Source organism: Saccopteryx leptura, chromosome 2, assembly GCF_036850995.1.
Source record: "Saccopteryx leptura isolate mSacLep1 chromosome 2, mSacLep1_pri_phased_curated, whole genome shotgun sequence".
Lineage (NCBI taxonomy): Eukaryota > Metazoa > Chordata > Mammalia > Chiroptera > Emballonuridae > Saccopteryx > Saccopteryx leptura.
In genome coordinates, this window is record NC_089504.1 from 7,214,503 (window position 1) to 7,240,188 (window position 25,686).

Below are 25,686 nucleotides of genomic sequence, written 5' to 3' on the forward strand. Positions count from 1 at the left end.
CCACCCCTCCCCCTCTCCTTCCTCTCTGTTTCTCTCTTCCCCTCCTGCAGCCAAGGCTCCACTGGAGCAAAGATGGCCTGAATGCTGGGATGGCTCCTTGGCCTCTGCCCCAGGCGCTAGAGTGGCTCTGGTCGCAAAGAACGACCCCCCTCCAGAACGACAGAAAAAAATAAAAAAAGATTAAGCTTTACCCCAAACCCTTGACTGTTGCATGATAGGGGGTGGTGCACTCTCATGAAGAATCCCATTATGCCTCAGATAAATGACTTTTTTGTGTGTGTGTATTTTTCTGAAGCTGGAAACGGGGAGGCAGTCAGACAGACTCCCACATGCGCCCAACCGGGATCCACCCCGCACGCCCACCAGGGGGGCAATGCTCTGCCCATCTGGGGCATCGCTCTGTTGTGACCAGAGCCACTCTAGCACCTGAAGCAGAGGCCACGGAGCCATCCCCAGCGCCCGAGCCATCTTTGCTCCAATGGAGCCTTGGCTGCGGGAGGGGAAGAGAGAGACAGAGAGAAAGGAGAGGGGGAGGGGTGGAGAAGCAGATGTGCACTTCTCCTGTGTGCCCTGGCCGGGAATCGAACTCAGGACTTCCGCACGCCAGGCCGACGCTCTACCACTGAGCTAACCGGCCAGGGCTCTGTGTGTTTTTCTTGCCTGCTGGGTGTAAGCTAGGATTAAAGCTAATGGCCCACCAGTTCTTGGCTCCGTTGTTTCATTACTGTCTGTCTGAATCTAATGCGAACCTGCATGGGCCAGGCGGCTGTGATGGTGGCCGTGGCTACTGGCTTTACATTTGACAGAGTCGGCAGGATTCGATACAGATTGGTGTGCAGCCACCACCACTTTTAAGCAGTGGAGTAGAGGACTGGCTGCTGTTATGGTTTCCCATGGTTGTCATTTTGGGGACTGTACGCCGGCTGTCTTTTACAGCCATGCATGAGGAAACCGAGAGCTCTGTGAAAGAGGCTGCCCGGGACCTGAAAACTGAGCAGTGGAAGAAGCTAGAGCAAATGTGGGAGAAAAAGATGCCGACCCTGGAGCTGGAGCAAGCACCGGAGGAGGCTGACCGGGTTCTTGAGATTCGCTTGGAAATGGAGCAGCTGCTGGAGAAGGAACCACAGGCTTGTGAGTTGCAGATTGCACTGGACGTTGTGGAGAGCCAGCAGCAGCAGGAGCCCGGGGCTGAGGCCAGGGCCAGAGCTGCAAGGCCTGTGGAGCAGAAGGCAGCGGCAGCCTAGGGCTCGAGCCCGGCAGCAGGAGCTGGTGTTTTCAGTTCCCCTTTGGAGGATGAGGAGAATTGGGCTGGAGTTGAGATCTGCAGTCTTCAGAAGATGAGAGCCCAGCAGCAAGGAGTACCTACTATGCCCCTGGCAGGTCTGCGATTTGGGGACATAGGGGTGGCTGCCATCATGCTCTCTGGAGCAGAGATGGAAATGTTGACTACCATTGCCACATGCTCCTCTTTGGGACAGTGTAAGACCTGCCAGGACGGCAGTGATAAAGGGGATGGCTGAGGCCCCATGGGCGTGGACTGATTCCTGGACTACAACCGGAGTAGGCACTGGCTCCTTTGTTGGATGGATTTACAGATTTTGGACAATGTGAAATACCATGATGTGGGTGGGGGGCGGCTTTGCTGGAGGCCCTTCCCGTGTTCTGGGAAGCTTTTCCCATGGCTAGAAAGAAGGCCGAGGACATTTTGTACTTTTGGCAAAGTGCTCAGAGACTGGTGAAGTGTACCTTTGTAATTGTTGAAATTGTATAATTTGTCATGTTGCTGTAATTTGTGTTATGTGCCTAATTTCCTTGTGCAGAAATACCTGTGCTTTAAATCAGTGGTCCTCAACCTTTTTTGGGCCACGGACTGGTTTAATGTCAGAAAATATTTTCACGGACCAGCCTTTAGGGTGGGACGGATAAATGCACAAAATAAAATTATGCGACCTGCGTAAAACACTGTGGTATTTTAAAATATAATTGTCGAACTTACGAGACAAGTGTCAAGAGTGAGTCTTAGACGAATGTAACAGAGGGAATCTGGTCATTTTTTAAAAATAAAACATCATTCAGAGTTAAATATAAATAAAACGGAAATAATGTAAGTTATTTATTCCTTCTCTGCGTACTGGTACCAAATGGCCCACGGACTGGTACCAGTCCGCGGCCCAGGGGTTGGGGACCACTGCTTTAGATTGTAAGAGAGCAAAAGGGGTTGAATGTGGGCCAAATAAGTTTGCAAATATGATGCATATGTTTGCTTGCTTATAGTTTGCATTTGGTGTGGGGGAGAGGCTGTAAGCAGGCAGCATCTAAGGCTTAGTTTTAAGCCTGGGCTTTCCCCCACACCCTTGACTGTTGCATGATAAGGGGTGGTGCACTCTTATGAGAAGTCCCATTTATTTATTTATTTATTTTTTTTTTGAGGAGTCCCATTTATATGTCAGCTAAGTGGCTTTGTATCAGAGACTTTCTTGTTTGTATATTGATTTTTTTTTTTTTTTTTTTTTTTTACAGAGACAGAGTCAGAGAGAGGGATAGATAGGGACAGACAGACATGTGAACGGAGATGAGAAGTATCAATCATCAGTTTTTCGTTGCAACACCTTAGTTGTTCACTGATTGCTTTCCCACATGTGCCTTAACCCTGGGGCTACAGCAGACCGAGTAACCCCTTGCTCGAGCCAGCGACCTTGGGTCCAAGCTGGTGAGCTTTGCTCAAACCAGATGAGCCCGCGCTCAAGCTGGCGACCTCGGGGACTTGAACCTGGGTCCTCGCATCCCAGTCCGACGCTCTATCCACTGTGCCACTGCCTGGTCAGGCTGTATATTGGATTAAAGGTTTTGATTTCTAAACTATAAAATGGGGCAGAGGAGCCCATGCTGGAGGAGAACAGAGAAAGCTAGGTGGAGGAGAGGAGAAGCAGCCAAGATGGTGGAGTGCTGAGGGAGAAGCCAGTTTGTGCAGAGAGGAGATGGGGAACAGAGGTGAATAAGGCTGGTGAGGTAGAAATCTTTGATTCTAGGAAACTCGGATAAGTCAGTGGCTTTGAGAGCCCTGAATGGAAAGGGAAGTGTTTTCTCACTGTGTGTATTTCTTTTTTTGTGTGTGTGTTTTTCTGAAGTTGGAAACTGGAGGCAGTCAGACAGACTCCCGCATGCGCCCAACCGGGATCCACCCGGCATGCCCACCAGGGGACGATGCCCATCTGGGGCGTCGCTCTGTTGCAACCAGGGCCATTCTAGCGCCTGAGGCAGAGGCCATGAAGCCATCCTCAGCGCCCGGGCCAACTTTGCTCCAATGGAGCCTTGGCTGCGGGAAGTGAAGAGAGAGACAGAGAGGAAGGAGAGGGGGAGGGGTGGAGAAGCAGATGGGCGCCTCTCCTATGTGCCCTGGCCGGAAATCGAACCCAGGACACCCGCACGCCAGGCCGACGTTCTACCACTGAGCCAACCGGCCAGGGCCACTGTGTGTATTTCTTGCCCGCCGGGTGCAAACTAGGATAAAGACGATGGCCCACCAGTTCTTGGCTCTGCTGTTGCATTACCGTCTGTCCAAATCAAATGCAAACCTGCATGGGCCAGGCTGCTGTGATGGTGGCCGTGGCTCCTGGCTTTACAGGCCTAAGAGGACGTCCAGGCACAGCTGCTCAGCCTCCCGCTCTGAAAGTCCATGTCAGGGGCAGAGAGGAAGAAAGCCCTGGCTTAATCCTAAGGTTGCCTGGAGGGGTCAGAGCCCAGGAGGCAGGACAGGTTCTCGCCTGTCACAGAGGATGTGCCCAAGTAGCAGCTAAGGCCTCATCACTAGGGCCAAGGTCAGACACAATGCCCCTTCTTCTTCACCAAAGACCCCTGCCTGAGGGCCCCCATGTCAGCCCAACACAAGCCTCACTGCTTCAGGAGGAAATATCCTTTGTTGGGCCCTAGCAGGCAGGCCCTCTGCTAAAAGCTCTACCTACCCACAGAACCATCACGAGTGAGCCTCAGAACAATCCTACAAGGCTGCCAACACCATCCTGACCTTTACCAGTGAGGAAACTGAGGCCCCATGTCATATGAACAGCAGAGCTAGCACCTGAGGGCAGCCCTTCCCATCTCCCGGGGCCTCTGTCCTTGACCCCCCACCTTCAGCAGACGCCCCAAGGGGCTGGGAGCTGGTCTGGCCCTTCCAGGGTCACTTCAGCCCCACCTCTGCAGTGTCCTGGGAACTGGCTGTTGTGATTACAAGAACGTATGAGAGCAGAGAGGAGACTCCCATAGTACAGATGGGGATACAGAGGCCGCGGGAGGGAAAGGATCTGCAGGGATGACTACAGGGACCAGGACCCGAGAGCCCTCTCTCCCCCTTCCCATCCAAGCTCACAAGGGCCTGACCCACAGGCAACCCGGCCAGCAGAGAACGCACTGGCTGTGGGAGCCCTGGCGGGGTCCACGCCCGACACGTGACAGGTGCTCTTTCCAGCTTCTGTCCACAGGGTGGTGAGAGTTCACTGTCTCCTAGGTACGCAGGAAACGGTCCACAGGCCCAGTGTGCCGCAGAGAGCGGGGAGAAGGGTGCCCCACAGCATCGAGACCTCCAAAGACTACTTTCTGTTATAGATTTATTTGATATTTGAACGAGTCTACAAGTTCAGACCCACGTGTAACAGATTGCTTCGTGGTTGTCAGAGGCTAGTGTGCGTTATTTTTCTGAGGATTACATCTGATGACACGACGCAGGAAAACACAAATGGACAAATAGACATAATCGTTAAGACGAGAGACGCTAAAACGTGCCTTAGTGTCCAAGTGATTGAGATAGGGCAGGGACCCTTCTAAGGCGGGGACCCCGGTGACGGATCTAAAGTGAGGTGGCTTCTCACCACCAGGCGCTGAGTGGGCCCTGCGTGCCAGGCGCCTGGGACAGACACTGGAACAGAAACCTGGGGAGCCTGCTCTTCCAGGGACGACCTCCCCAGCCACGCCCCTGCCTCCCACAGTCTTGTTCGGCAGGACCAGGTGGTGACAAGGCTGACGTAAGCGGCAGAGGCTAGTGATGACACCGGGCAAACTCATGACACATGAGGTGGGAAAGCAGCGTCTGGGCGAGGTAGCTCCTCTCAGCTCCTTAACACTGTGACGAGGGACAGGACGGGGAGGATGGAGCACCGTTCATCCGGGGATTAGCCAACCCGAGTCTCCTCCCCTCTTGGCAGCTCCAGAACATTCCCTTTGGCCAACAGCCACAGAAAGGAGTGCCTGCCAAGACACATGGAGAAGGAAAACAAGACACCAAAAACAAAACAGAAAAGTCCTCACCGGAGGGGAGGAGCGGAACAAACAGAACTCTGGCCCAAGGTCACACCAGATTTGGAAGACACCCCGAGAAAGGAAACGCCCCGAGTCCTGCTGCTCTGCTCCAGGGGAAATGCACCCACCCTGAGACTCTCGACTCACTGGCCTTTTAGTGTCTTTTTTTTTTAATTTTTTTTTTTTTTTAATACCCAAACCCTCAATTTCCAAAGCTTAAAAAATTTTTTTACTTAAAAAAAAAAGTCTGAAACTCATGAGGCAAGCCCCAGGTCTGGCCTTTCTCCCTGGTGGCCTGTTCTCCCGCGCTATGCCGCCAGAGCCCAGCCCAGCACACGGGGTGACAGTCCCACAGCTGGTTCACCCGGGCCACCCTGCTCAAGTCCAGGTGGGCACGAAACGCTGGCGGCATCGCCACTACAGGAAAAGCAGAACAGCCTACCCTTCCTTCACACCCCCAGGAGAGTGGAACTTTCTGGGAATGTGGGAGTTGTCAGAAGGGAGGGGGCGGGAGTTAGAGAAAAATAAATACCAAGAGCTAAGTCGACGTCCCTGGGCGTCTGGCATGGGCTCCACCGCCGGGGCGGCCTCTAGCCTCCGGGAGGAGGCTCTGATTGTCCAAACACAGCCTCTGAGACAGATTATAGGTCTCCGATCTCCCCAGCAGGCGCCTGCCCTGCGGGCATGAGTCTCAGGGAGCAAAGGGGCCAGCCCTCAGTACGGTCCTGCCACCCTGGCCCAGCTCCCATCCACCCTCGGGCTCCGGCCCAGGCCGAGAGGCGGGGCCCGCTGGCCCAGGGTTTCTGGGTGCCCAGGCCGGAGGACCCACGTGGCGGTCCCACTGCCGGCCGCTGTGGGCCAGCCCTGTGTCCGTGGCCCCCGTGGCTCAGGCCTGCTCCTTGTCAGCCCGCCACAGGCGCTCCTTCACCTCGGGGGGCAGCGTGTTGAACAGGTCCTCCTCCACCACCAGGCCGCTGCGCTTGAGCAGCGGGCACTCGCCCAGCTCCACGGGCAGGCACTCGAGCCGGTTGCCCCGCAGCTCGATCTGGGTCAGGTTGGTCAGCTCGCCCACCCGCGAGGGCAGCGACTGCAGCACGTTGTTGCCCAGGTGCAGGGCCCGCAGCTTCCGGCACTGGAAGAGCTCTGGGGGCAGAGCCTCGATCTGGAGAAAAAGGAGCAGGGGATGGTGAGGTGGGCACAGCTCAGACCTGAGGGCCTCTGGGTCCAGGGCTTCCCTCCCCTCCCCCCCTCCCCTGGGCACTGGCACCTTCTCGGAGGCCCATTTCAGCGCCCTTGGGCCCCAGCACCAGCACAATCTGGGCCTAAGTCTGGCTTACTTTCACCTGTACTTTACGTCTCAGTTCTGCAGTCACATTCTCCAGGAAGCCTTCCCAGACTGGATAATCAATGGCACCCACGTGCCCCCACCAGCACTGATCTCTCAATGGTGAGACCGTCTGGCTGCCTGTCACCCTGAGACTGAGCCCTAGAGGGCAGGTCTGGTCCACCTCGCTCCCCACCGTTTCTCAGCACCTGGCACCCTGAGGCACATCACGCCAGCCAGCTACCACCACTCCACAGCCCCATCCACCGCCCAGGCTCATCAGGAGCAGGCCGCTGGTCCTGTCTGGTGTGAGAACACCTTATGAAAGTAGAGTGGCACCACTGGGAAAGTTCCACGCCCTTACATGTTGCTGAGAACTGGGAGCACTCACCCACAGGAGTGAGAACCCCAGCTGTGTCACTTTCCCTTCCTAGGGCCTCAGTTTCCTCATCTGTCAAGTCACCAGCGGTTCATGAGTGCAGGGAGCCCCATAGTGGCCCTTCGGAGTCCCCTCCTTCTGACTTTTCAAAATTAGAACAACAGACAACACCCATTAGCAGCTTACTACACAGGCAGGCTCACTCTGAGCACTGAGACTATTAACTTTTAACTTTGAAACAACCTGTAAATACTCTGTCAACACTCTTCCCACTTTACAGGTGGGATAACTGAGGCCCTAGAGAAGCTAACTTGCCTAGCTGTTCACAGCTAGAAAGTGGTGGAGCCAAGTTTGAACCTGGCCCAACAGCCCACGCTCTGCTAAGTGTCCGCAATAAGGAGTAGACATGGGGCCCGAGTGGGGACACAGTGTCTCCTGGCACACAGGGTGGGCTCACTAGTGCCAGCTTCTTCCTTGCCCTTCTGCGAGTGTCAGTTATAAATATGAGTTCCTATTGAGCCAGTCTGTCCTAAAACAACCTACTTCAGATGTGACAGGCAGGAGGAACCTTCCCAGCTCTGAGGTTGCTCTGTCACTGTCCCCATTTTCCTGCCAAAAAGGCTAAGGCTTAGAGAAGTAAAATGCAACACTGCAAGCTGGAAGGGTCAAGTCTGCTTCCTCTGACTCCCACTAACATTCCAGTCTGCCAAATAGGGCACCTGTTGGTAGTGTAACCCTGGGCAGAGCCCATTCCCTAACTGGGCCTCAGTTTCCCCATCTGTAGAATGAAAAGGTTGGACTAGAGGCCCTGGCCAGCTAGCTCAGTGGTAGAGTATCAGCCCGGTGTGTGGAAGTCCTGGGTTCGATTCCCGGCCAGGGCACACAGGAGAAACGCCCATCTGCTTCTCCACCCCTCCCCCTCTCCTTCCTCTCTGTCTCTCTCTTCCCCTCCCGCAGCCAAGGCTCCACTGGAGCAAAGTTGGCCCGGGTGCTGAGGATGGCTCCATGGCTCAGGTGCTAGAATGGCTCCAGTTGCAACGGTGCAATGCCTCAGATGGGCAGAGCATCGCCCCCTGTTGGGCATGCCTGGTGGATCCCGGTTGGGAGCATGCAGGAGTTTGTCTCTCTGCCTCCCTGCTTCTCACTTCAGAAATATACGGGGGAAAAAAAGGTTGGGGCCCTGGCCAGTTGGCTCAGTGGTAGAGCGTTGGCCTGGCGTGCAGAAGTCCCGGGTTCGATTCCCGGGCAGGGCACACAGGAGAAGCACCCATCTGCTTCTCCACCCCTCCCCCTCTCCTTCCTTTCTGTCTCTCTCTTCCCCTCTCGCAGCTGAGGCTCCATTGGAGCAAAGATGGCCCGGGCGCTGGGGATGGCTCCTTGGCCTCTGCCCCAGGCGCTAGAGTGGCTCTGGTTGCAACAGAGCGATGCCCCGGAGGGGCAGAGCATCGCCCCCTGGTGGGCAGAGCGTCGCCCCCTGGTGGGTGTGCCGGGTGGATCCCGGTCGGGCGCATGCGGGAGTCTGTCTGACTGTCTCTCCCGTTTCCAGCTTCAGAAAAAGAAAAAAAAAAAAAAAGAAAAAAAAAGGTAGGACTAGAAATGCCTCTTGGCTGAAGACCTTTGGGCAGACTTGGACCTCCACTTAATGGCTCTTGCTCTCTCTGGCCATTTTGGAAGAAGATGCACGTTCTGGTTGAGGAACTTGTCCTTGTTAACAGGGAAATCACTGTGGATATGGCTGGGCAGAGGCCACACTATGAGGGACACTGTGGCCATTTTAAGACAGACTCTTGAAGTGGGCTTCCAAAACTACCACCCCTGTGCCCAATGGCCAGGATGATTCAGAGCACATGCAAGAGGCAACCAGTGAGTGTACAACTAAACGGAACACCTAAGCAGAACAACAAGTTCTCTCGTGGATGCCTCCCTCCCTCCCTCCCTTCCTCTTTCTTTCTCAAATCATTGGGAAAATTAAAAAAAAAAGATGCCTTCAATGGCTCAGTGCCCTGCTACGGCCACACTGTCCTTGGGACCTGTCTTTCCTCCCGGGGTGTCACTTGTCCTCTGAAGGCTTGAAGTTCTCGTCACCCCCAGCCTTGCTCTCTCCCGCCTCCTCAGCCTCAGAGGCGCCCCTACCAGCACTGAAGCAGCCTCAGGTCGACCTGATTGTTGAAAAAGACAAACTCCCAGGAGCCTCTGAGACTGCTCCATCATTCTCCAACCACCCCAAGCAGTATCTAGAAAGACGCCATCTCTCCTTAGCCCACTGTGATCCAGCTTCCGCACCCCACCCCCAGCCTTGACACCCTGGCTAAAGTCACCAGCTGTCACTCCTAATCCACTGGACCTGAACTTGTTTTTCTTACACCTGACTCCCTCGCGCGCCATGAGCCCACACTCCTGCCTGGCCCTGCTCGGCTGCTCTCCACCCTGAAGGCTCCAGCCAGACTTCCTTCCTCTCCCCTCCTTCCTCTCTCCCTGGTGACCTTGTCGAGGACCCCTCTTACCCGTGAGCCCTGCGGCGATGACACCCTGACCTTCAAACCGACTCAGTATGGCCTCTTGGGACATCCCAGGGCCCTAGACACCCAACAGAGGATATACAATTTCCTCTTTGAAAAGCTGTGCCTTCTCCTGTGTCCTGTCTCAATGACCATCCATCTACCGAGGCAGCCAGGTGAAACACCTCGAATCACCCCAGACCGCTCCCTTACCCCCCTCCCCCTGGCCAACTCAGTGTACATCCTGTGGGTTCTGCCTCCAGTCTCCTGGAAACCCTGTCTTCCCCTCCCTGGCAGCCCTGCCGGGGCAGGCACGCCCCTGAGGCTGCACCCAGGTTTCGGTGGCCTCCTGCCTGCTTGCCCGGCCCCTCCTGCCCACCCCTCGCCCCGCAGCAGAGTGGTCTCTAAACTGCGAGTCAGCCTGCATCTCATCCGCTCAGCGCGAGTGCGGCGAACATGCACAGTACACGGAAAGAGCCAAGGTCCTTGTCCTGAGTTTACAGCCTGGAAGAAGGGTGGACATGAAACAAACAAAGACTGATCACTGAAAGGGAAGCGGGAACACAGGATGCCCCTCCCAGACCTGGTGGACAGCCTGGCCCCGGCCTCAGGGGAAAGTCCGAACTCCAGGGCGGCTCACTGCGCATCCCCACCGCCTTCAGTTCCTCCAGGGACAGAACCTACTCGAGTCCTGTTTGCTTCTCCCCCCTCCTCATTCTGCAGGGCCAGGGGAGATGTCCCTCCTCCGGGAGGCCTGCTAGCCCTGGGCTAAGCTGGGTCCCCAGGAGACGTAAGCCCCTGTGGAGCTCATCACACTGTACTCATTGTCTTTCTTTCTTTTTTCCTTTTTTTTTTTTACAGAGTCAGAGAGTGAGTCAGAGAGAGGGATAGACAGAGACAGACAGACTGGAACGGAGAGAGATGAGATGCATCAATCATTAGTTTTTCATTGCGACACCTTAGTTATTCATTGATTGCTTTCTCATACGTGCTTTGACCGCGGGCCTTCAGCAGATCGAGTAACCCCTCGCTGGAGCCTGCGACCTTGGGTCCAAGCTGGTGAGCTTTGCTCAAACTAGATGAGCCCACGCTCAAGCTGGCGACCTCGGGGCCTCGAACCTGGGTCTTCCGCATCCCAGTCCGACGCTCTATTCACTGTGCCACCGCCTGGTCAGGCTGTACTCATTGTCTTTCCCATGAGATAGTGGACTCAGGATGGACGGCCCGTGGGCCTTGTCTGTCCTGTGTCCCCAGCACCTCATTCCACACCAGGAGTACTCAGAACACCCTTGCCAAGGCGACAAATGAATGAGTAATGGACAAATGATCGTCTGCTTTTTTCAAGGTACTCCTGACCATGAGTTTAAACTGGAAAAGCAAAGGTCAAGGACCTGAGCCGGACCATACCCGGCCCTGCCTTTCTACCTGCAGCCAAGGTGGCTCCCAAGGAGCTGTCAGGCCCCTGAGGAGGGAGAGGGGCACCAGCTTAGAAGGAGGAGGCTACTAGGACTGGCCCAAGTGAGCTATTTTCCCTATAAGGCCTCTGGCATTCCAGGGTGGGGACAGGATGTGATTAAGCAGTACAATAAACAGGGTGTCAGGGGGTCTCCTTCCCAGGGACAGTGTGAATGCCTGCGCCAGCTCCTTTCCTGAGGGGTGACCTCAGCCAACAGACGTGACCTAACACGTGTGCTGCAGCTAGGGGTGGGGGACAGGATGGGGAACCGCCTGGCCACACCCTCCAGCTGGTAGGAGGGCTCATCAAGCCGCACGCCCCCACACAGCTCCCTGGACGGAGCAGGCGGTCCAGAGTGTCATGGGATGGCCACGTCTGACCCAGCTCCAGGGGCAGCCTGCCTCAGGCTGTGTTCTGGGGGAGCCACCTGGGCCCCCCCACATGTTACAGAAGGGGCTGCGGGTTTGGTGCTCTGCAAACATGGCCTCTCAGCTGGAGTCCGTCTTCCTCGTCAGTGGCCTGTGCCAGGCTCTGGGGGTCGTTCTGCAGGGTGAAGCACCCTTCTCCCTTGTCCCCTCTCACAGGTGTGCACAGTTCTAATTTAGGGAAGGGAAACAGGATCTGTCACCATCTCTGATACGCGGAGACAGGCTGGTTTGCAGTCAGAGAGGCTTAGGGAAAACGAGAGGGGAGCTTCTAAGTGGCATGCCTGGACCCTCCCATCTGAGTGACACTGGAGAAGGCGGTCCTTCCCTGGGCAGGGGCATTTCTGGGGCAACTGCCGCTGCGTCTGGGCTGCTGGAAACTGGGGATGCAGGGAACGCCGTGCCCTGCACAGGGCTGACACACAGCAAACGCTCTCTAACCGGTGGGGCCGCTCTATGCCACTGCCTTTGGTGGAGGCCGGGAGGTCGTGGCTGAATCGGCCTCTCCTGGGTGTCCCAGCCCTGGGCCCCGGAACTCTGTTACCAACTACCTCACTACGAGTCTTCACCCTGAAAGTAGGGACCCAGCAGACCTGATCTTTCCATTGTCAACCTCCCTGAAGGTCCCCAGGAGGGGTGGCCAGGGGAGGTCCCCCAGTGGCTGTGGCTTTGCTTTTACTGCAGAGGCCTGACCACAAAGCCACAGGAGCACTCTGCCCTCGACCCCACCCACCCGTCTCTGTGGAGGGGCCAGGGGTGGGGGGCTTCCCAGGCCAGCCAAGAGACTGGCAAACGTCTCTAGGGTGTGGCCTCCCACAACACGCCCCAAACCGTTTGCACCATTTCCTCTCCACAGAAGCAGGTGGTACGTCAGCCCCCACCAAGCCCTCCACTGCCCTCCACCCCCCCCACCCAAATGCAGCGGGAGAGGAGTGAGAGCAGCGCGCCAGGGGTTGTGGAGACGGTCTGGCCTTCCCTCAGGGGGCAGCAGTCACCAACACTTCCTGTTTCTATGAACTCAGACTGGCACTTCAGCTCCAAATCTGGTCTGGGACAATATGTTTAGCTCTAGGTTAAGTCCCAACTCCCACACCAACAAGAGAGAAGGGGGGGGGGAGGAGAGGGAGAGAGGGGGGGGAGGAGAGGGAGAGAGAGGGAGAGGAGAGAGAGGGAGAGACAAGGAGAGACAAGGAGAGAGAGAGGGAAGGAGAAAGAGAGAGAGGAACAGAGAGAGAGAGGGAGAGGGAGACAGAGGGAGAGGGAGGGAAACAGAGAGGAAGGGAGAAAGGGAGAGAGAGAGGGCGGGAGAAGGAGGGAGAGAGAAGAAGAGAGGGAGGGAGAAAGAGGGAGAGAGAAGGAGAGAGGAGAGAGAGAGGAGAGAGATGGAGAGACAAGGAGAGAGAGAGGGTGAGAGAGAGGGAGGGAGAAAGAGAGAGAGGGACAGAGAGGGAGAGGGAGGGAAACAGAGGGAGAAGGAGAGAGGGAGAGGGGGGGAGAGAGAGAGGGCGGGAGAAGGAGGGAGAGAGAGGGCGGGAGAAGGAAGGAGAGAGAAGAGAGGGAGAGAGAGGGAGGGAGAAGGAGGGAGAGAGAAGAGAGGGAGAGAGAGGGAGGGAGAAGGAGGGAGAGAGAAGAGAGGGAGAGAGAGGGAGGGAGAAGGAGGGAGAGAGAAGAGAGGGAGAGAGGGGGAGGGAGAAGGAGGGAGAGAGAGAGAACCAACCACAAGCCTTGGCTCTCCTGCCCCTGCACATCCCTGCCTATAAAGAACCTGCACAAAGACACGTTGAGGACAGACTGCACCTGACCACCGTGTCCCTCCTGGCCAGAGAACTCTGTAGCATTCTGTGGGGAGACAGGCTCCTCCCAGCCCCAAGGACCCTGGTGTGGCAGGTGTGGAGTGGGGCCCAGGAGAGCTGTGTGTGTAAAAGCTCCCCTTCTGGGGACACAGGTGAGGCTCCGAGCACCCCCCCACGGGCTGCACGCGGAGCCAGGGCCGGGCACTCACCCGGTTGGCGGTGAGCGCCAGGTTCTGCAGGTTCTGCAGGAGGCCGATGTCGGCGGGGAGGAAGGCCAGGTTGTTGTGGCTGAGGTCCAGGTAGCGCAGCTTGCGGCAGTAGAAGAGCTGGGGGGGGATCTTCTCGATCTTGTTGCGGTTCAGGTAGAGGCGCTCCAGGTTGGTGAGGTTGCCGATCTGGATGGGGATGTAGGCGATGTGGTTGTACCACAGCTTAAGGCAGGTGAGGCGGTGCAGGTGCTGGAAACTGATGATCTCCTCGATGGTCTTGAGGTTATTGTCCTTGAGGTCGATCTCCTGCAGGTTGTGGAGGCTGAAGATGGAGTGGGGGATGCGCTCCAGGTCGCAGCGGATCAGCTCCAGCTCGGTCAAGTTCACCATCTTCTTGAGGCTGTTGAGGACGATGAGCTTGGTGCCCTCGTTGTTGATGGACAGCTTCTGCAGGTGCACGCCCACGTCCGTGACCACCTGGGGCAGCTTGCTCAGGTTGCTCTTGAGCCGCAGCACTTTGAGGCGCTTGAGCTCCCGCAGCCCGTCGATGACGATGTAGCGGTTGTTCTCGGCGCTCAGGTTGCCCGTCAGGTGCAGCTCCTCCAGCGTCTTCAGGCTGTAGATCCACAGCGGGATCTCCTTGATGTCCGTGAACTTGATGTGCAGCGCCCGCAGGTTCTCGCGCAGGAAGGCCAGGGCGGGGGCCTCGATCTTGGCCGCCGTGTGGTACAGCCACAGCTCCTTCAGGCCCGTGAGCTGGGCGATGCTGGGCGGGATGGTCACGTCCGGGATCAGCTCCAGCTTGAGCACCTCCAGCTCCACCAGGTCGAACACGGTGTCCGGGATGCCGCTGAGCATGAAGAGGTGCAGCTCCAGCTTGTCCTGCGCGTTCTTGGTGAGCCGCTGCCGCAGCTTGTCCAGCGTCCACTCGTTGTTGAGGTTGAGCTGCCGCAGCTTGTTCTCGCTCACTTCTGACAGGAAGACGGCGAAGCGCTTGGAGTAGAGGGGGTCGTACTGGTCGATGAGGTGCAGCATGAAGGCGAAGTCGTTCTTGACGTCGGGGATGTCACTGTAGCTGCTCTCCTCGCGGATGGACTCGAACGAGTACTTCTTGAGGGAGCGGCGCAGCATCCACCACAGCGTGTACATGCAGATGAGGCCGTAGAAGATGACCAGGCTGATATAGAAGGATGCCAGGATCTTGAAGAGCGTGGCCAGAGGGTGGGCGCACCGGTAGGTGCGGTAGCCGGTCAGGCTCTCGATGTCTACGGTGCAGTCCACGTCGAACTTGATGTTGTGCACGTAGTAAACGGTGTAGCAGATGATGAGGATGAACTTGATGACCTTGATGATGGTCTGCCGCATGTAGAGGCGGTACACGATGTCCCCCTCCTCCACGTGGGTCCGGAACTTCTTCACCTTCTCAAACAGCGCCTTGGCCTGCTCACCCTCCTTCTTGTCCAGCACCCCTGTCTCCGAGCGGTCCACGATGCCCTGCTCAATCCGAGACTTGGTCCGCTGCAGCATGGGCACGGTGGCCTCCACGTCCTCGCTGACAGTTGACGACTTCTTGTCCATGGAGCCATTCATCTTGCTGAAGGCTGGCTTGGGGTCGCTCTCCTCCACCACCGTCTCTGACAGGGCCCGCGTGGTCCAAGGCGAGTCGAAGCACTTGAGCAGGATAGAGACAAAGTGCTCCAGCTTGGAGCTGGTGCGCGGGAACTTGAACCAGAAGTTGCTGCAGGCCAGGAAGATGAGCGTGTGCAGGAGAACCAGGTAGGGGAAATACTTGGCGAACCAGTGCAGGCGGTTCTCATAGCACACGGCGTCCACGTAGTTGTACTGGTGCCGGTCCAGGTCGTACTTGATGCCAGTGGGGCCCGTGTCAGGGATCGGCAGGATGGTGGAGTTGGGGTAGGTGGGCTCTGGGCTGGGGGCCGCCCAGCCCCGGAAAGAATCGTTGCATGAGTCCTTGGTGACCCACTTACAAGGGAGACAGATCATCTTGTCCTGGGTGACCTGCAGGGTGCCCCCAAAGACGGCGATCATGAGCATGACAATGGAGATGTAGTCGGTGAACACGTCCCACCACGGCTTCAGGATCCGGTATGCTGGCTGTGTGTCCGCAAAATAGCGGAGCTCTGTCACTGGAATCATGGTTCAACCTGAAAGGGACCCACATGAGGGGGTTACTGCAGGGCAGCCTGGCTTTCTGGAACCCCAGGGCTAGGAGAAAGAGACAATAGACCCGCTGTCCAAAATTCCACCTCGAGTCTATCTGAGAGTCAGAGCCTCGCCATGCGCAGGGCTTTTCTCCAGGAATCGTGTGGTCACCCAGTGGCTGGGAAACCACTGTGGGGAAGGCAGGCAGCCTCCCCGCTTAGCAGACGGGAGGACTGAGCACTGCGGTCAGGACCCACACTGACAGGTGGCTAATGCGGCCTCACAGGAGCCCCTGCATTCCAGCAAGGTCCCTCAGGACTCCCAGCTCGACCCCAGCCTCCTACTGATCAGACTGACCCCGGTTCACTCGGAAGCAGCTGCCGTGAGGCGCCAGTGACTGGAAGAGATTTCTGCAAAGTGTGAGTAAAAGCCAAATGGAGAAGAGGGCTGAATAGGAACTCACTTTCGTAAACCAAATAGGGAAGCTGGGAAACGCCTGTGCGCGCGCATGTAGTTATGTTCATACAGGGTTCCGAGAGCACTGGGCGGGCCGGAGGACACACACAGAGTAGGCGTGACGATGAGCTCCCGGGGGAGGGGACCAGAGAACAAGACCGTTCTCTGCCCGAAGCAGGATGAGGCGATCGCGAATATGCATTTAGGTAAAATTATCTCTGGCTGTGTCCATCCACGCGTGTGCATAAAGAGATTAAAGGCAGCAACAACAGGTTCTCTCCTTGATGAGTCCCATTCGGCAGGTCCTGGGTAAAGCCAGGAGTCTGAATTTTTAACACGTGGCTTCAGTGACACTAATGATTGGCCACGTTTGGAGAACAGGAGATAAGAAGCCACACTCAGGAAATCCAGCCGGTAACATACAGGAGGTGTGCCGCACAACAAACGTGGGTAAGGAATCTCATCCGCAGACGCTCCGCCAAGGTACGGTGTTCTCGTAAGGAGCAGTCTAAGACGAATGGGATGAGGACAGGACTAGATGCTCGTGGGAGAATGCCTGGGGAAAAGAAAAAGCGTTAAGAACAGAAGTAAAAGCCCCTGTGAAAACGCCACCCAGGGTTGCCCGCTGTTAACTTTTCAGTGAGTACTAAATAATCTTCTAGTGCTTTCTGTATATATTTTTTTCATTAAAATTGTGATTTTACACTTTATTTTCTATAATAGACTTAAAAAAAAATTTATTGATTTAGAGAGAGAGGGCCTGACCAGTGGATAGTGGATAGAGAGTCGGACTGGGACATGGAGGATACAGGTCAAGACCCCGAGGTCGCCAGCTTGAGCGCGGGCTCATCTGGTTTGAGCAAGGCTCACCAGCTTGAGCCCAAGGTCGCTGGCTTGAGCAAGGGGTCACTCGGTCTGCTGTATCCACCCCCCCACCCCCGTCAAGGCACATATGAGAAATCAATCAATGAACAACTAAGGAGCAGCAACAAAGAATTGATGTTTCTCATCTCTCTCCTTTCCTGTCTGTCTGTCCTTATCTCTGACTCTGTCTCTGTCACACAAAAAAAAAAAAAGAGAGAGAGAGGAAGTGAGGGAGGGAGAAAGAGAGACAGCAACGTGGATCTGTTCCTTTACGTGACCTGACCGGGGATTGAACTGGCAACCTCTGTACTTCAGGACGAAGCTCTAACCAACCAAGCCATCTGGCCAGGGCCTAACATAGACTTTAAACCAAGGTTTAAGTACCTATGCTTTGACAAATGGGTCTATTTCTCTTGGGAGAGAAACAAGAGTACCCAGGTTAGGGACTGGGCCAACTTATTGTGATTACTGATAATATGACAACTGGAATAACCACTTCACAGAACAGGGCCTCTGCAAACTTCACATCCCGTCCTTCTAGGGCATGCTGGGATGGGACGGGCGGGAGGACAGGAGGAAAGAGACACAGAGCCCTGTGAAGGAACTGGGGCAGAGGTGGGTGTGTGCTTGGCACCGAGCTCCCCTTACCGTGGGGGCCCTTTCATGGAATCCCTTCAATGCCCAGTGCAAGGCCTCTCTTCAGCCCCAATCCACAGGTGGGGGAGCCAAGGCCCAGAGGACAGTCACCTGCCCAACGTCACTCTTATAGCTGAGGGCAGAGCCGAGACCAGACCCCAGCATATCTGTCCACCTCCGCACTAGGGTCCTTACCACCGTTGGGCCTTCTCTCCACCTGCCCAGGGGTCTCCCACACCAGGAGCACCAAGAGACTGAGCACAGGAGTCAGCCGCCCCCGCCCCCACCCCCACTGGGTTTCCAGAGCTCAGGTCACCGCAGGGCCAGCAGACACCAGCACTGCCCTGGGCAGGTGGCTACAGCCCAGGGATCGGCGTCCTGGTGAGGCCAGGAGGCATAGGCCACACACCCCACAGGAAAGCCCAGGCCCTCTAATGACCAGCTGGCTCCTCACACCACCTACACTCCTGGGAAAGTGGCACTCCAGGGGACGGCCTGCTGAATCAAGCAGCCAGCTCACAGCTGAGACGCTGACAACGGACATTTGTCCCTCCCTTCCTGGCTCCCCAAGTCCACATCCAGCGGATACCCAATAACTGGGGACAGGAAGGGAGGAGGAACCGAGGGGAGAGGGCCCGAGGGCCAGCGACAGCCTGCCCTGGAGAATCCAGAAGGAGTGCGCCACGGCAGGATGCCAGCACGGGGGCGGGGAGGCAGTTTATGGCCAGGCAGGATGTGGCTGCAACCTCCTGGTTTCGGAGGGGGATCGGGTGTGTAGAGCCTGGAGAACACCGCCCCACAGTGAGGAGGGGCTTCGGCGCCCCTGCTGTCCTGAGCTCTGCACACGCTGCCGCCTGACTCGGGCACTAAGGTGGGAACTGCTCACAGCTGCATCTCCAGGTGAAGGAGCTGGAGGCTGAGAGGCAGGAAACAGTCCAGTCCGTCTGTCCAGTATGCCTGGCTGACCCGCCCTCCACGCACACATCTCCAACATCTGGTGTTGAAGCACATCCTGAACTCTGCTCAGCCTTGGCTCGGTCCTATGGGGCCATCAAAGTAACCATGGTATATCCCCTACCTCAGGGGCCTCTGGGTCCAGTGAGAGTGTGGGGGAGAGGGTGGGGGGGCACAGTGCCCAGATAACTGGGTCGTGTGCAGGGAGGCACGGCTGCGGCTGCGGCTGGAGAAATGGATGCAGACTTCGTGCTGGGAAGGGCTTCAGAGAGGCGTGCAGCCTCGAGTTCTGCACAACACCAGGGGCAGGACGTCACACTGGGCTGCTGGAAAGGTGCATGGGACTTCAGGCTTCTACAGAGCTCAGTGCAAAGGGGGGCATGCAGTCAGTCTCGGCTCCTGCCAACTCTCCTCAACCTCTTTGTCACGTGGGAGAGGACCAGATGCTCCTCGGGGACAGGGGTCTTCCGCACACAGTAGGTGGTCAACAAATTGAGAGGGTCTCAAGAGAGCCTGAGATGGGGAGAGGGCCAGAGTGGATGCGGCAAAGGCGTGGGCCGCAGGGTGTGGCGGAGAGGAGAGGGAGCCTGTCGCCTGGTTTGAGTGAACCTGGGCTGGCTGGGCTGCGGGGCCAGAGGGGAAGCTGTCCACCCTCAGGGCTCGGAGGAAGGTGGGTCCCCCACAGGCAGGGGGCTCCAGTGCAGCTCCTGCCCCGCCCTCGCCCTCCGAGCGGGCAACTCAAGGTGACTGCACACTGAAGCACCCAGTTAGAGCAGCTCCCCACTCCCAGGCTGATGACCGAGGGCCAAGCCCAGACGCTTCGCAAGCCCAAAAGGTGCATATTGTTTCAGTGCCCATTTTTTTCTCAAAAATTTTTATCGTATTAAAATATATATAACATTAAATTTACCATTTTAACCATTTTTAGACGTATGGTTCCGTGGCAGTGAGTCCATTCACACTGCTGTACAGCCAGCACCACCATCATCCACAGAACCCCTGTCATCCTACAAAACTGAAACTAACTTACTGAACACGAACTCCCCATTCTCTCCCTCCCCCAAACCCCTGGCCACCACCATTCTCCTTCCTGTTTCCATAAATTTGACCACTCTCGGGACCTCGTATCAGTGGAATCACACACTACCTGTCCTTCTGTGACTGGCTTATTTCACTTAACATAACAAGCTCAGGTTCACCCACGTTGTAGCAGGTATCAGAATTTCCTTCCTTTTTAGGCTGAATAATATTTGTCGTGCCCATTTTATAGACAGGGAAACTGAGGCGCAGGGAGAGAAGTGTGACTGCCAATTTTCCGTGCCTGTCTGTGACAGAGGACACCTTCCTATCACATCTCCCCCAGGGGGCCCGTCCCGACAGCTGCCCCTGAGGCGCCCTGGGTGTGGTCAGGAGGGCATGGGAGGGAGTGGGGACCCTTTCCTCTAGTTACGGAAAGGCCTTTCCAGGAAGTGTCCTGCAGACAGTGCATCCACCCTCTCCTTGCGCCCGGCCCTCCAGAGCCAACACCGCCTCCTAGCAGAGGTCTGGGAACGGCTTCTCCACCCTGGCCTCGGTTTCCCTGTCCGGAAGGAAGCAGAGAATCTGCCACGGATGTGCCCACGGTTTGTAAAAGGTGGTTAAGGTACCAAGGGCCATGTGGTCATACAACAAATACAGAACTCCCAGAAACATAAGTAAAAGACATTCCAATACGAGAAAAAAATGGCCAAATATATGAAGAGACAATTCAAAGAAAAAAAAAAATGCAAGTGCAAATGAATGTATGAAGTAATTCTCAATCTCGTTACTAACAGGGAACGCAAACTGAAATCATCAGATGCCAGTTCACTCCCCTGCACTTGGCAACCATGCTGAATTCCCAGAGGAGGAGTCAGGTGCACAGGTCCTACAATCCAGCAATTTCTCTCCGAGTTACAGATCTCAGAGTCGCTTTACACATACATGTGAAGCCACGGACAGGGATGCTCACAGAAGAGTTGTCCCTAACAGCAAAAACTCAGCAACAAACTAAATATTCTCTAGAGAAGGATAAACTGCTCTACTTATAACAATAGAATAGGAAAGCAAAGAAAGTAAATAAACTGTAGCTACATGGACAGACCTCAAAACGATGTTGAACAAGCCTGACCAGGCGGTGGTGCAGTGGATAGAGCGTTGGACTGGGATGCAAAAGACCCAGGTTTGAGACTCCAAGGTCGCCAGCTTGAGTGAGGGCTCATCTGGTTTGAGCAGAGCTCACCAGCTTGGACCCAAGGTCGCTGGCTCGAGCAAGGGGTTACTTGGTCTACTGAAGGCCTGCGGTCAAGGCAGATATGAGAAAGCAATCAATGAACAACTAAGGTGTCGCAACAAAAAACTAATGATTGATGCTTCTCATTTCTCTCCATTCCCATCTGTCTGTCCCTATCTATCCCTCTCTCTGACTCTCTCTCTGTCTCTGTAAATAAACAAACAAACAAAAAACGATGTTGAACTAAAAACAAGCTATAGACCGAACATATACATTATTATTAGGTTTTCTACAATTATATATTGACATGTAGTGAAGGAGGGCCCCCAAATCAAGGTAAGAATTTCCTTAGAGGGGGAAGAAAATGGGATTGGGAAATTGTGCCTGAATTTATTTGAGACAGAGAGAGAATCTGAAGTCATTATTGCAAAAATTAAGGTCTGACACCCTTGGTCAGCTGACTCAGTAGATAAAGTGTCATCCTGGACACAGAGATGGCAGGTTTGATCCTCAGAGCACGTATGAGAGGCAAGCAATGAGCGCACAACTAAGTGAAACAAGGAGTTGATGCTTCTCTCTCTCTCTCTCTCTAATCAATGGGAAAAAAAGTTTAAAAAACAATTAAGGTCTGACAAAGCTAAGTCCTGGATACAAAGACATCTGTTTTAGTTTTATAGTTTTATATAAACTATTTCATACAAAATGTACCAAAACAATCATCCTGGCTGGCCTTCTCTCTGGTCCTCACACCTGCCAGGCTCGGCTGGAGGCAGCGGCAACTGGACTGGTTGCCGGGCCGGAGGCAGCAGTCAGCTCCTCCTTCCCGCCGGTCTGCGGCTCACTGGCTCAGCGGCCCCTGCGGTCTCTGAGGACCCTGCAGATTCAGTATCACCCCTTCCTGGTCCTGCCCTGCCCCCGGGGAAATGCAGACGCGGGTTGGGGGCAGCCAGACCTTTTCCACGGGGTGGCACACACCGGGGGAGCAGCGGGCCCAGGTTCCTGCAGCAGGGCTAGAACATCCCTGTTCCTGGGAGTCAGATAAGCAACTCAGAGGCCCGCATCTCCCCTTGGGGGCAGGCAGATCTCAGGGACTGAAAAAAACAAGAGCTTTGGAGTTGTGGAGACACAGGATCAAATACAGCTCTACCATGAAACTATTCCATGACCCCAGGCAAATAATTTAGTCAAGCCTCTGTTTTTGCAACTTTAAAATAAGAATAATGGCCCTGGCCGGATAGTTTCGTTGGTTAGAACATCATCCCAAAGCCCAGAGTTTGCTGGCTCGGTCCACAATCAGGGCACATACACGTCCTCTCTCACTGAAATCAATAAATAAAACTTTAAAAAAGAAGAATACTCCCTGGAGGAACCCAAGAGGGATTGTGGGAGAAAGGCTCTTCCTTTCCTTCTGGCTGCAGCCAGCGGGTAAGCCAAGATGGGCGCTTACAAGTACACCCAGGAGCGATGGAGGGAGCAGCAGTCCGATGGGACGGGACGCGCTCCCTTCTCAGGATGTGCTGCCTGCAGTACCGCCAGCTCTCCACGCTCTACTGCCCCCTCCCCCCCCAACCTGGCTGATAAAGCACGCAGACCGGACACGAGGCCAGGCAAGGTCATGTCCTAGATTGGATTCATGTGCGCTGTGGCCACCGCAAACGCCCTGTTCCTAAGGCTGTGACCCACGGCAAGCCTGTCCATCATCATGGCGTTAACCAGCTACGTTTGCTCAAAGCCTTCGGTCTGTTGCCAAGGAGCGAGATGGACGCCAATCACTACAGAGGCTCCGAGAGTCCTGAATTCTTCCTGGGCTGGTGAAGATTCCACGTACAAATCCTTTGAGGTTATCCTCGCTGATCCATCCATAGGCTATCAGAGGGTCTGACACCCAACGGATCGCCAACCAGCCCAAAGCTCAGCGAGACGCGAGGGCTGACACCTGCAGGCTGCAAGAGCCGTGGCTGTGGGAAGGCTGCGAGTTCCACCTCACGACTGGTGGCTCTCGCCGATTCTTTCCAGCTCCACCGTTACTGCTCATGGAAGTAATGCTCGTAAAACTGTTACCTAATAAACAACTTAGGACAATCCTATCTGCTTGAAAGTATTCTTTGTTAAAACTAGTTGTCCTGACCTGTGGTGGCGCAGTGGATAAAGTGTAGACCTGGAATGCAGAGGTCACCGGTTCAAAACCCTGCACTTGCCTGGCCAAGGCACATATGGGAGTTGATGCTTCCTGTTCCTCCACCTTCTCTCTCTCTCCTCTATAAAATGAATAAATTTAAAAAAAATTTAAAAAAAAAACACTAGTTGTCCGCAGATTGTTTCATGAATGCATTGTCAAATTATGAAAGTTCAAGTGCAATAATGTTTGAGGTCATAAAAAATCCATTATGTGCCTGACGTGTATGAAGAGTTGACCTGGAATGCTGAGGGTTCGAAATCCTGGGCTTGCCTGGTCAAGGCACATAACTCCTACTATGAGTTGATGCTTCCCACTCCTCCCTGCCCTCGCCTTTCTCTCTCTCTATGCTCTCAAAAATCAATAAAACAAACAAACAAATCATAATGTTAACTACCCCAGAGATCTGTATACAGTAAACCAAAAGATGTCCAAGTGATATTAAGCAATAAAAAAAGAAATGCTGGCGAGCATAAAATTTATGATCAGTGAAAGAAGCCAGTCATAAAAGGACAAACCCTGCACGATCCCACCGATGGGAGACCCCGAGAGTGTGAAACTCCGAGAGACAGAGGGGAATGGCGCATGCTGGGGGGAGGGAGAATGGGGGTTCGTGTCCCATGGGGACAGAGCTTCAGTTTGGGAACAGGAAGAGCGCTCTGGAGAGGGATGGCGGCTGTACCATGTGAGGTAACTTTTTTTTCTTTTTTTTGTATTTTTCTGAAGCTGGAAACGGGGAGAGTCAGACAGACTCCGGCATGCGCCCAACCGGGATCCACCCGGCACGCCCACCAGGGGGCGATGCTCTGTCCCTCCGGGGCGTCGCTCTGCCGTGACCAGAGCCACTCTAGCGCCTGGGGCAGAGGCCAAGGAGCCATCCCCAGCGCCCGGGCCATCTTTGCTCCAATGGAGCCTCGGCTGTGGAAGGGGAAGAGAGAGACAGAGAGGAAGGAGGGGGGTGTGTGGAGAAGCAAATGGGCGCTTCTCTTATGTGCCCTGGCTGAGAATCGAACCTGGGTCCCCCGCACACCAGGCCGACGCTCTACCGCTGAGCCAACCGGCCAGGGCCCCATGTGAGGTAACTTAACGCCACTGAATGGTACACTTAGAAAAGGCTAAGAGACTAAGTTTTACATTGTGTATATTTTACCATAATTAAATATATTAGGGAAAAAATGATCTCATTCTTGTTTTAGAAAATTATATCAATAACAAACTTATTACTGTATGTACAGAAAAATCTGGAAAGCTATACACAGAACCATATGTGGTTAAATCTGAGAACGGGTAGGAATTTAGACAGTTGTCTACATTACAGATTCTTCTATTATTAAAAAAATTTTTTTTTCACCCTGCCCGGATAGCTCAGTTGTCATCACCTCAAAACATAGAGGTTGCCAGTTTGATCCCCAGTCAAGGAACATAAAGGAACAGACTGATGTTCCTGTCTCTCTCTCTCTCCCTTCCTTTTGTCTAAAATCAGTAAACGTTAAAAAAACTTTTTTTATTAGAGCTGGAGACAGTGAAACAGGAAGGGCCTAGGATAGAAGCAACAGCAGAGCCCCGCGGACTGTTCTGGCTCTCTGGGAAGTCAGAGAAAAGGGGGCTCGGGGACAGGTCCAGAGGGTCAGCCCGGACGAGCTGCCCGCTGCTCCCCTGGTTGCAAGTCTCGAGGGGTCCCTTTAGGAGATGCACACCAGTGGGGGAAGAAGAGGGGGGAGGGAAAGGCATGGATATGCTCCCCTGAGGGAGAATATGCTAAATGTGGTTCTTTTATAACTTGAGGAAAAGCGAAAAGGCCTCCCTCGCTGGATCGTAAAAGAGTTTACAAGAAGTACCTGCCATCCACTATGTTAGGAAAAGGTCAGTCCACCCCTGCCTGCCCTACCCAGGTAGAAGGCATATGTCCACAGGGCACAGTCCTCACTGCAGGGAAGCAATGTCTCAGAGTAAGTGAGCTTAGATCCACGACTTTTCCTCTTGGAGCCTCAGTTTCTCCAACTGTAAAAGGGGACTATTATGGTACCTATCTCAGAGGCTTATTGTGAGAATTAAAAGACAATGCATATTGTGTCGACCCAATGTCTGGCTCAGAGGGAAGCACGCAATAGTTACCACAACCCTGCTGCCACGGCAGAAAACACTCCCAGAATTCAGTGGGGAGACACCCAGATGAGGGCTGAGCAGAAAGCACACACACCTACAGCCCAGCCCAGACACCCACAGGTCCCCGGACCCTCCAGGACTCCCAGAGTCATGAGCTGCTCAGGACCCCAGGAACAAACAGGAGGCGGGGAAGAGCTGACATTCTGTTCACCGCAGCACCCCTGGGGTATCAGACCTGGTCCCATTGTTGATTTCCTGCTGAAGCTTCTTACAGACAGAAAAGGAGTCAAAGTAATGACACGCTGCCCCCTCAGTTCCAGAGGAAGACCACCCAATAAGCTCCAGCCCCACGGAGCCCTACAAAGACTTGGCTTCCACACCTGAGCGGTGGCAGCAGGCAAGGCCGTGGGTAAACAGGGCACAGAGAGCCCTTTGTTGAAACCCGGAGAGGCTGGGAAAACTTCCCAGGCGGGAGGGGAGGCTGAGGCTGAGGCTGGCGGCCCTCCTGTACCCAGCTGGAAAAGCTGTCCCTCCAACACTCTCCCAGGGAAGGGGGCAGGGCCGTTCTCAAGAGGCCCCGAAGAAGACACTGGGTCACTGGTCTTGTCTCAGGAGGGCTCTGAGCCTGTGAATCTGCTCTGTGGTCAGTGCCTCCAGGCCTCCTCTGGTCCCAGAGCCAGGAGGGAGAGGAGGTGGCCCTGTCA

At 55.0% G+C, this 25,686-nt stretch overlaps 1 protein-coding gene across 4 annotated transcripts in view; it reads right to left on the bottom strand.

Annotated features, from left to right (window-relative positions):
- Nucleotides 1-4,587: 4,587 nt before the first annotated feature.
- LRRC8A (leucine rich repeat containing 8 VRAC subunit A) overlaps nucleotides 4,588-25,686 on the bottom strand; it is a 29,143-nt gene continuing 8,044 nt past the window's right edge. For 3 of the 4 annotated variants that reach the window (XM_066367004.1, XM_066367003.1, XM_066367002.1), the window contains 3 exons: nucleotides 16,003-16,551; nucleotides 13,377-15,541; nucleotides 4,588-6,454 (listed from right to left, as the gene is read on the bottom strand). In XM_066367004.1, coding sequence (XP_066223101.1) covers nucleotides 6,179-6,454; nucleotides 13,377-15,533 — 2,433 coding nt within the window. In that variant the 5' untranslated portion in view covers nucleotides 15,534-15,541; nucleotides 16,003-16,551 and the 3' untranslated portion in view covers nucleotides 4,588-6,178. The other variant, XM_066367006.1, reaches the window with a different exon arrangement.